Genomic DNA, 11,306 nt, shown 5'->3' with positions numbered 1-11,306 from the left:
CAAAGTGAAGACTGATGACCCGTCAGACAGGTTACCACCAGTTCTTTCTATCTCATTCTCAAGTTCCTCTAGTAGTATTTGGTCTGTTACATTGGTCTCGGGATCGAATAGGAGATTGATGTCTGCGATGATACTACCAGAACTGAACTTGATGACGGTGCATCCATAGTAATCGGTCAACGTATCAGCGTATATGCCATCAACCTATGAGATTTAAATTGTAGTTTAAGCTTCTACTAACCTTAAGTACTAATAGGCAAGCTTTTATTCATCACGTGGACTTTCTTGCTGTATCCTGCCTCTGGATTATAATTATAATAATAATACTCAGTTTTTATATAGCGTTTATTAGAATCACTAATCGCTTCCAAACTTGGAGATTATTACCCCCGCTTTAGCTTTGCTGCCATTGCTCTAGCATTTTAAAGAATTAATTCCTGCCAGGTACCCATTTACATCACCTGGGTTGAGTGTGACAAATGAAGATCAATGTCTTGCCAAAGGACATTAGTGTCGCGGCGGGTATCGAACCGCGGACCTTGTGATCGACAGTCCGGCGACTTAACCAGTCGACCACGGCACCTAGAGTGATTATTACCTCATTAGAGTGATAGTTGATATTTGACAGACAGAAGCTTGCTTATTACATTTCAAGGTTGTTAGAAGCTATGCCTCTATTTTATAATTACCCAAACACCGTTCATGATAACTCGATGAGCATAATTATCTTTGATGTCGAACGAGGAAGTTATAAGAAGATAATTATTTTTTTGTTTGTATAGTTAGATATGCTACTAATTGGGTAGATTTTTGTTTCTAAGAGAAAATCGCAAATATAAAGAGACGTTGTCCAGTAGTAATGATGGTCATCCCATAACACGCTTACCATGTTACATATCTCTGATTCCAACATGATAAAACTCTCACTCTCCCTGTTCGTAAGGTCATCAGAGAATTCTACTGACGTGCCGTTGACTGTTTCTATCTCCATGGTCGCAAGAAAAGTCGAAGATTCTGAAGAGATTAAACAAAACGGAGGATCATATCATGGCAACTATGAGAAGTACTAACGGTTCGATATAAATAAACATACTTTGTAGATGTAGTAGTCTTTTCAAGAGGGTAGTTGTTTTATAAACGCAAGATTTCCATCGTTTGATGTAGTGCATAGGAAGCAGTCGCAACAAATATACACATACCCGATTTCTGGCACCTCCCCAATTTTTTTCCAAACTAATAAATTGTCCCTTTAGAACTGAAAAACGCCCCTCTTACATTTTAAAAGGTTGCCTATCCTGAAAGAAAGAACAAAATAAAATATTCTGATGTTTCTGTCCTGCCTATTGTTTTAATTAGACAACATATTTCCTCTTCGTTACAATATCATAAAGTGCTCTTTACTGTGATTCTTGTTGAAATATCATCTGATTGTCCGCTCTCTTCTTATCAAAGTCTCAGTTCTGTAAAATACCCAAATCACTGTTACAATTATAGACCCATTAAATACAATGTATGCCCTTTTATCTTTTCCCTCACCATATACAATATCTAAACTATCCTTTATGTGATACTTATGGAATATATTGTCCCCTTATCTTTAATAATATGCCACAAACATATCTCCCTGTCCCACATTGTATTGATCATGGGACACCAAGAGCTTCGAGATCATTTACTGTTTTTAGTTTAATTTTAATATATATAATCGTGTTGTAAAGGTTGCCATGGACTTAATCAAGACAAGAAATGCGTAATCTTGAAAAGCAATTGTTGCACAAAGCAATTTTTTCCGCCAACTGGTGCCCATTGTTTTGCACGTATGGCAAACGAGGGACTATGAAAAGAAGCGACAAAGGCAAGGTAAGATTAAACGGCGACTTTTGTTTGTACTTACCCACGCAAGTGTCACCTGAAAGATAATACCCAGGGCGGCATTGACATTGAAATCCTCCACTAGTCTCCTCGCAGGTCTGGCTGTCGCGATCACATTGACCGAAACACGGATCTAGATAGTAAAATAATATTGGTTCACCCTCATAATGTATTGCTATATACCTGCCAATAACTTAGTACCCATATTCGGTATCATGCAAGATGGCTAAAAGCAGGACTGCACTACTCATATAGCAAACAATGCACAATCGGTACCCGTTTGTCCCCCATGGTCCCCCTTTTCTTATGTTAATTTAGAGATGGTTTGATGAGATAACCACCTGCCACTGACCGTGCAGGATGGTCAAATCCCTCCTGGCGAAACTAGTGCAGAGGGGCCTTAAGGGATGACGAATGTTAATAGTCATCTTAATAGTGAATAACTGTATCCCTTATTGATGTAATTTTTATAGGTTTGTGAAATACTAAATATGCTCGTCGGGCAATCACATGGTATTGAATTTAATTTGAATAAGTGATTTTGCTTTTCAAGATTGATTGAGAAATAGTTATAGCAATTTCTGCCATGCTTAGGCATATATCCTTGACCTTCGGAATTTCCATTCTAGTTTTCAAACCATTTGACTGTGGATAATCTACCATTAGCTCTGATATTTATCTCTGTCAAGTTGGTTCTGTTGGTATCGTATCTGATATCAAACCACACAGTTTGGTTAAGAGCGAGCGAACGATCTTATATTCAATTCTACGATTATTATAGTAAATATTGATGAACCTCTTTGTGTTACTTTATCGCATATGACAGAACAAGACTGCAAAGAAATCTGCTAGTACAAAATTCAACATTAACATAATGTAATTGAATTGAGATCAGAAGTTAAACTCTCAAACATCTCCATTACAAATAACCCTAACCGATAACATCATAGACATAATATGAATATAATTAGGATTTTAATAGGCACGCATATGTCATATACATAATTATAGACTGTTGGTCATGAAGGTGAAATACTAAAGGTGAATCATGGAGATATCTCCATGGGTGAATAAAGCATGTGTGTGCTACTATGCTAGTCAACTAGGGGACCTACGCTCTTAATTCAAAACTGACATTAATGAGGATTAATGCCTTACAAAAGGGCACTAATATAGCTGGTCGACACGGTTTTGATTCTGGGGCCTCGTAGTAACGAGGCCATTGTTTAGTCCCTGAACCATAACTGTACGCAGCGGGGGCTAGGGTACGGGGCCGCCCCCACAAATACAAATAAACGAATAAAATGCGATACATTATCAATAATTCATTGTATTTTACCCCAGTCTCCAATAGGACAAATTCCTCTGTAGGGCAATGCCTTATAGTTCAAGGTGATTAAAGTATCCGAATCAGATACCTGCGGCTTACAAGTATATTTAAAGGAAATATTATGGAGGGCAAATGTTGAAAAGCATCATCTCTGGAAAAAATGTTGACAAACAAGTATAACTAATTTTGTGATATTAGTATAATTCATGTGTTTTTCTTTGTAATCGAGATAGTTGTGTGTCTCTTATGTACATATTATTATTCAATTAATAATTGATGGAAAAAAAGGAAAACGAATGTATATTAGCTCTTTGGGCATATTTTAGATCGAATAAAAATAGCGAATGTATCGACTATTCGGCAGAATGAAATTAGACACTCACCCTGGCATTCTTCCCCCGGTGGGGGCGGGAAAGGTACTTTACAAACACATTCGTCACTCAAGCATTCCTGATCCCATGAATTACACAGTCCGTCACATGGTAACGACACAGCTTCGTAAAGGGGAGAGGAAAATAGGAATAACGAATAAAATTGATAAAATAAAATTTACTGAAATTACTGTACATTCAAAGTGACTATCATTGAAGAGTATGAGATTGTACTGAATACAACATTGAAACTGAGACAAATGCACAATAATCCAGGATCGGTTATCGTAGTGAGAACAAAAAAGTACATTGACCTCTTATCATATTTACCAAATTGCCACTCAAATTATGTGAACAAGGCACAATATTTGTTTTTAATTAATTTATGATTGAATAAGAGAACCATAAAATATATTAATCATTAAGTACTAAATCAAATCGAGAAGTAACTTTAAAAAGAAAAAAAGAAAGAAAGTTGATGTGATACTAAATAAATTAAATACGTGAGAATAATCCAAACTCATTCATCCATGATGAATATCAGCTCGTTTTGAACAAGAAATTGGTATTTTTATTATTTTATCTAAACTACTTCTTAAAGGTACTATGTCCCATTTGCAGGCCTCCAAAAATGAAAAGGTTATTATACCAACGGTATTTGAAAGATATTACTAATTTAGAACTTCCCTAAAAAAGGTGGGACTCGAAAATGTCTTCAAGTGGGAAAATAACGACTATTAGTTGTCAAATCGATTTAGGAGCTATAGAGCCAATAAGTAATAGTCTTGATTTTCAGACCATTCTACCGAATGGTCATACGTTTTATGCTGTGCAAAGATTCAATCAGTTACATTTTGGCCGTCATAACAAGTGGGTTATTGATGTAGACAAATGCTCATGTACCCTTTAAAGCTCATTTTATACATGTTATTACCAAATAATACAAAACATGTGAAGTCTAGCAAGTAAACGGGTTTCCTTGCATAATTTGAATATTAGGACACTGCTAACGTTTAAATTTTCACAGATATGACATACATGACATATTCATAATTCCTGCAAAGTTCTACATAATTTGAGGTTGGCTGCAAAATGGACATAGCACCTTTAAATGAATTTAGTGGCATTTGCAATTTGTTCATAATACTCAAAGAAACTACCCGATTAAGGTCGCAGATAATGAAAAGTGTATTGCCTAAAAATAAACGAAATAACAGACATCAACGAGAAAAAAAATAACAAAGAAAGGAAAAAAGAAACATATAACGGATAAGTGAACTTACGAGTAGTTTGTTCTGTGGTTGTTTGTGATGAAGTTGGCGTGGTAGGAAGATCAGAAGTGGTAGGCCCTTGTGTTGTTTTTGGCTTTGTTGAAGTAGTTTGGTGCGGTGTAGTTTGTGTTGCAGTCGGAGTGGATGGGGAATCAGAAGTGGTAGGCTCCTGTGTTGTTTCCGACTCTATTGGAGTAGTTTGTTCTTGAGTCGTTGATGCGGCAGAGGGAGTGGTTTGAGAATCAGAAATGGTAGGCTCCTGTGTTTGTTCCCGCTCTGTTGGAGTAGTTTGTTCTTGAGTCGTTGACGCGGCAGTGGGAGTGGTTTGAGAATCAGAAGTGGTAGGCTCCTGTGTTGTTTCCGGCTCTATTGGAGTAGTTTTTTCTTGAGTCGTTGATGCTGCAGTGGGAGTGGTTTGAGAATCAGAAATGGTGGGCTCCTGTGTTGTTTCCGGCTCTATTGGAGTAGTTTGTTCATGAGTCGTTGATGCTGCAGAGGGAGTGGTTTGAGAATCAGAAGTGGTAGGCTCCTGAGTCGTTTCTGGCTCTGTTGGAGTAGATTGTTCTTGAGTCGTTGATGCTGCAGTGGGAGTGGTTTGAGAATCAGAAGTGGTGGGCTCCTGTGTTGTTTTCGGCTCTGTTGGAGTAGTTTGGTCTGGGGTTGTTTTATCTTTGGTTGTTTGTTTCAGAGTGGTGGGCTCTTGTGTTGTGTCCGGCTCTGTTGGAGTAGTTTGTTCGGGGGTTGTTTGGTTCAGAGTGGTGGGCTCCTGTGTTGTGTCCTGCTCTGTTGGAGTAGTCTGTTCAGGGTTGTTTGTTTCAGAGTGGTGGGCTCCTGTGTTGTTTCCGGCTCTGTTGGAGTAGTTTGTTCAGGGGTTGTTTGTTTCAGAGTGATGGGCTCATGTGTTGTTCCCCGCTCTGTTGGAGTGGTTTGTTCAGGGGTTGTTTGTTTCAGTGTGGTGGGCTCCTGTGTTGTTTCCGGCACTGTTGGAGTAGTTTGTTTAGGGGTTGTTTGTTTTAGAGTGGTGGGCTCCTGTGTTGTTTCCCGCTCTGTTGGAGTAGTTTGATCTGGGGTTGTTTGTTTCAGAGTGGTGGGATCCGGTGTTGTTTCCGGCTCTGTTGGAGGAGTTTGTTCAGGGGTTGTGTGTTTCAGAGTGGTGGGCTCCTGTGTTGTTTCCGGCTCTGTTGGAGTAGTTTTTTCAGGGGTTGTTAGTTTCAGAGTGGTGGGCTCCTGTGTTGTTTCCGGCTCTGTTCGAGTAGTTTGTTCAGGGGTTGTTTGTTTCAGAGTGGTGGGCTCCTGTGTTGTTTCCGGCTCTGTTGGAGCAGTTTGTATAGGGGTTGTTTGTTTCAGAGTGGTGGGCTCCTGTGTTGTTTCCGGCTCTGTTGGAGTGGTTTGTTCAGGGGTTGTTTGTTTCAGAGTGGTGGGATCCGGTGTTGTATCCGGCTCTGTTGGAGTAGTTTGTTCAGGGGTTGTGTGTTTCAGAGTGGTGGGCTCCTGTGTTGTTTCCGGCTCTGTTGGAGTAGTTTGTTCAGGGGTTGTTAGTTTCAGAGTGGTGGGCTCCTGTGTTGTTTCCCGCTCTGTTGGAGTGGTTTGGTCTGGGGTTGTTTGTTTCAGAGTGGTGGGATCCGGTGTTGTTTCCGGCTCCGTTGGAGTAGTTTGTTCAGGGGTTGTTTGTTTCAGAGTGATGGGCTCCTGTGTTGTTTTCGGCTCTGTTGGAGTAGTTTGTTCAGGGGTTGTTTGTTTCAGAGTGGTGGGATCCGGTGTTGTATCCGGCTCTGTTGGAGTAGTCTGTTCAGGGGTTGTTTGTTTCAGAGTGGTGGGCTCCTGTGTTGTTTCCGGCTCTGTTGGAGTAGTTTGTTCAGGGGTTGTTTGTTTCAGACTGGTGGGCTCCTGTGTTGTTTCCCGCTCTGTTGGAGTAGTTTGTTCAGGGGTTGTGTGTTTCAGAGTGGTGGGCTTCTGTGTTGTTTCAGGCTCTGTTGGAGTAGTTTGTTCAGGGGTTGTTTGTTTCAGAGTGATGGGCTCCTGTGTTGTTTCCGGCTCTGTTGGAGTAGTTTGTTCAGGGGTTGTTTGTTTCAGAGTGGTGGGCTCCTGTGTTGTATCCGGCTCTGTTGGAGTAGTCTGTTCAGAGGTTGTTTGTTTCAGAGTGGTTGGCTTATGAGTTGTTTCCGCGTCTCTTGGAGTAGTTTGGGCTGGGGTTGTTTTTTCTTTGGTTATTTGTTTCAGAGTTGTTGGCTCCTGTGTTGTTTCCGGCTCTTTTGGAGTAGTTTGTTCGAGGGTTATTTGTTTCAGAGTGGTGGGCTCCTGTGTTGTTTCCGGCTCTGTTAGAGTAGTTTGTTCAGGTGTTGTTAGTTTTGGAGTGGTAGGATAATCGGAAGTAGTAGGCTCCTTAGTTGTTTCCGGCTCTGTTGGAGTAGTTTCTTCTGGAGTTGTTGGTTTTGGAGTGGTAGGAGTATCAGGAGTGGTATGCTCTGTTAGAGTAGTTTGTTCCGGAGTTGTCGGTTTTGAAGTGGTACGATAAACGGAAGTGGTAGGCTCCTGTGTTGTTTCCTGCTCTACTGGAGAAATTATTCTGTGGGTTGTTGTTTTTGCAGTTGTAGGATAATTAAAAGTTGTAGGCTCCTGAGTTGTTTCAGGCTCTTCCTCTGGAGTTGTTGGTTTTGGAGTGGTAGGAGTATCAAAAGTGGTAGGCTTCTGAGTCTTTTCCGGCTCTGTTGGAGTAGTTTGGTCAGGGGTTGTTTGTTTTGAAGTGGTAGGATAATCCGAAGTGGTAGGCTCCTGTGTTGTTTCCGGCTCTGTTAGAGTAATTTGTTCTACAGTTGTTTGTTTTGGCGTGGTGGGAAAATCAGGAGTGGTAACCTCTTGCGTTGTTTCCGGCTCAGTTAGAGTAATTTGTTCTGGAGTTGTTTGTTTTGGCGTGGTGGGAAAATCAGGAGTGGTAGCCTCTTGCGTTGTTTCCGGCTCTTTTGGGGTAGTTTGTTCTGGAGTTGTTGGTTTTGGAGTGGCAGAAGATTTAGAAGTGGTATGCTTCTGAGTCGTTTCCGGCTCTACTGGAGAAATTATTCTGTGGGTTGTTGTTTTTGCAGTTGTAGGATAATCAAAAGTGGTAGGCTCTAGCGTGGTTTCCGGTTCTGACTGAGTTGTTTGTTTTCGGGTCGTGTGTGTTGTAGCAGGAGTGGTAGGAGGTTCCAATATTTCCTTACACTCAAATCCTGCTGGAGTTTCTGTGCACAACTGATCTTCTAAACACCACCCAAAACAAGGATCTGTGTATAAATGGAAATTGTAAAGATTTTTCAAAGAAAGTAAGTAAGAGAGAGAAAGAGATAGAGATAGAGAGAGAGAGAGAGAGAGAGACATAGATATGCAGAGACATAGAGAAAGAGAGAGAGAGAGAGAGAGAGAGAAAATGAAAGCGTTAGATATATATATATATATATATATGTATGTATGTATGTATGTAATAGAGAGATAAATCACTTTTTGACAAATTCACATGTTCATTCATTATTTAATGTTACCCCTTTCTTTTAATCAGTGAATAAACTTCAGATGTCCAGTATCTAAGTTTTAAACCTGAAAAATGAACTTATCAAATAAATTGCCAAGCTTGTCATTTTCTAAAGTAATAGTCAATGCTTCGTCCGTAGTAATAACGTATTTGTGAAAGCAGAAGATAAGCGTCTGTCATGTATAATGATATGTTTATTTATATATGTATATAACCTTGCGCAGAGGAGAAAGTTACATGCATACAAGAAAAGTATAACTGAGAGTGATAATAACCCACCATTTTTACAACATTTCCAAAGATAAGGAAATTCATGTTTTTCATCAGATTAGAGCTTTTACTAAACATCGCCAGAAAGGGATAATAATTTGACAATAATTATGCTAGTCTAGGAATAATACATTTAGTCAGAATCTCCAGTACGTCATTTACCCGTGTAATATCTATTATTATATATTTTGAACAGAAAGTCATTTATTGCAATTGGTTGGTGATAAAGTGATTTAGAGAGGTTATTGACGAAGATGCATTACCTGGACATGGAACTGTGCCTGGTGCTACCGGCGCGATACAAGTACATTGGTTAAGTTCACATCTCTCTCTTCCAGATTCACATTCAGGAACACAGGTCGATCCTATAGTAAATGAAAATGATAATAATAATTTATTTCACAGATAGTATAGATATAATGACTGCTATGAGAGGAATATTTGTTTTTATAGGCTCAAGGGGACGTTACCTCCTGCCATCACCCTGAGGTTTGCCGAAGGGTGAGAGCAATTCCATTTCTAACAAAGTATACATGTCATTTTAATAAATACTATGCGGAATTTACACAAAACATTATTACATTTGAAATAAAGATTGAATAGGATGTCTATTTAGACGTTTTACTTCTAATTGGTGACCATTTGTCCCCCGTGATCCCATTTTCTTATGTTAATTGAGAGCTTATTTGATGAGATAACCACCTGTCAGTGACCATGCTGGAAGGTATAATTCCCCGGGCCAAACTAGTGCCGTGGGGTTTTAAATTATGATGCTTATAAAATAAAATAAAATAAAAGATGATATATCAGAAAAAAGAAGAAAAAAAGTTATTGATTCCACTTTCAATACCTCTATCGTGACTGGAATTAAACTCTGTGTCATTTCATTCTTATTTAAAAGGAAGAAAAGCAACAAGATGTCATTGTTTTCTTATTTAAATTACGTAATTAAGAATTGATTCAACGTTGTGAATTCCTACGAGTAAAAATGAAATTATTCCAAAGTATATTGATTATAAATATACAAATTAAATAGTTCAAATTACAACAAGTAATTTTGACTAAATTCAACGATGCAACTTTTATTAGAAACATTGAGATTGTACCGAAGACTATCAATCAAAATTAAATGAAAAAAAAAAAAACAGGGGTGCACTCATATTTCTGTTTCAATACTTTTATATAGACTCGATTCAACGTTGTGTCCTCCGATTAGATTATTCCAAATCATATTTATTACGAATCTAGAAATAAAATTAATGTATACAATTCCTATTTAAAAAAAAAGCATTTCGATTGAATTCGAATTCAACAATGTTACTTCAAATTATAAAATTGAGATTATACCAAAGACTTTAAGTTAAAGAAAAATATATGCGCTCCTTTTTTTGGTTTCAATACAGTCACTTAGACTGAATTTAACTTTTTGATTTACCAGGAGTAAGATTGAGGTTATTCCAAAGACTATTTATTACACATTTACAAATAAATGAATTGATACATTTCCTATTGCATCAAGTAATTTTGGCTTAACTATATGTTTTGATTCTTCTTAGCAGGATTGAGATTATACTGAAGACTATTACTAACAAAAAAACAATCTCTTATTTCTGTTTCAACACAATCATGTAGACTCGAGTCAACGTTTTGAGTTTCTAAAAGTAAAACTAAGATTATTCCAAATACTATCAATTACAAACAAATGCATTTCTATTTGTTTCACCCAATTTTCAAAATTTCCCAAGACTTTGTATTACCTATAAAAAAAAAAGAAAGGAAGAAAAAAATACCGGATAAATAAACTTACGAGTAGTTTGTTCTGCGGTTGTTTGTGGTGAGGTTGGTGTGGAAGGAAGATCATAAGTGGTAGGCCCTTGTGTTGTTTTTGGCATTGTTGAAGTAGTCTGGTGCGGTGTCGTTTGTGTTTGAGTGGTTGGAGTATCTGAAGTGGTAGGCTCCTGGGTTGTTTGCAGCTCTGTTGGAGTAGTATGTAGTGGGGTCGTTGGTTTTGGAGTGGAAAGAGAATCAGAAGTAGTCGACTCGTTTGTTGTTTCCGGCTCAGTCGGAGTAGTTTGTTCTTGAGTCGTTGGTGTTGCAGTAGGAGGGGTTGGAGAAGCAGAAGTAGTAGGCTCCTGAGTCGTTTCTGGCTCTGTTGGAGGGGTTTGTTTTGGGGTAGCCTCTGATGTAGTTGGAGTGGTTGGAGAATCAGAAGTGGTAGGCTCCTGAGTCGTTTCCGGCTCTGTTGGAGTAGTTTGTTCTTGGGTAGCCTCTGATGTAGTTAGAGTCGTTGGAGAATCAGAAGTGATAGGCTCCTGAGTCGTTTCTGGGTCTGTTGGAGTTGTTTGTTCTGGGGTAGCTTCTAATGTAGTTAAAGTGGTTGGAGAATCAGAAGTGATAGGCGCCTGAGTCGTTTCTGGGTGTGTTGGAGTTGTTTGTTCTGGGGTAGCCTCTGATGTAGTTGGAGTGGTTGGAGAATCAGAAGTGGTAGGCTCCTGAGTCGTTTCTCGGTCTGTTGGAGTAGTTTGTTCTGGGGTAGCTTCTGATGTAGTTAAAGTGGTTGGGGGCTCCTGAGTCGTTTCCGGCTCTGTTGGAGTTGTTTGTTCAGGGGTTGTTAGTTTTTGAGTGGTTGGAGAATCAGAAGTGGTAGGCTCTTGCGTTGTTTCCGGCTCTGTTGGAGTAGTTTGTTC

The 11,306-nt window shown here is 39.0% G+C and overlaps 1 protein-coding gene and 1 long non-coding RNA gene across 2 annotated transcripts; both read right to left on the bottom strand.

Moving 5' to 3' along the window:
* On the bottom strand, window positions 1–2,043 carry LOC115924793. Its single transcript, XR_004064443.1, has 3 exons — window positions 1,895–2,043; window positions 887–1,014; window positions 1–204 (listed from the first exon to the last, which is right to left on the bottom strand). It is a non-coding gene; the product is annotated as an uncharacterized LOC115924793 (long non-coding RNA).
* Window positions 2,044–5,594: 3,551 nt separating this feature from the next.
* On the bottom strand, window positions 5,595–9,136 carry LOC115924756 (proteoglycan 4-like). Its single transcript, XM_030987568.1, has 2 exons — window positions 9,103–9,136; window positions 5,595–8,104 (listed from the first exon to the last, which is right to left on the bottom strand). Exons 1-2 carry the CDS (start codon window positions 9,134–9,136, stop codon window positions 5,595–5,597), a joined length of 2,544 nt encoding a protein of 847 aa, XP_030843428.1.
* Between the last annotated feature and the right edge of the window lie 2,170 nt (window positions 9,137–11,306).

Source organism: Strongylocentrotus purpuratus, unplaced genomic scaffold (assembly GCF_000002235.5).
Source record: "Strongylocentrotus purpuratus isolate Spur 01 unplaced genomic scaffold, Spur_5.0 spur5_scaffold_16, whole genome shotgun sequence".
NCBI lineage: Eukaryota > Metazoa > Echinodermata > Echinoidea > Camarodonta > Strongylocentrotidae > Strongylocentrotus > Strongylocentrotus purpuratus.
Note: the sequence above shows the minus strand (reverse complement) of the source record. Positions and strands in the feature narration are given on the sequence as shown.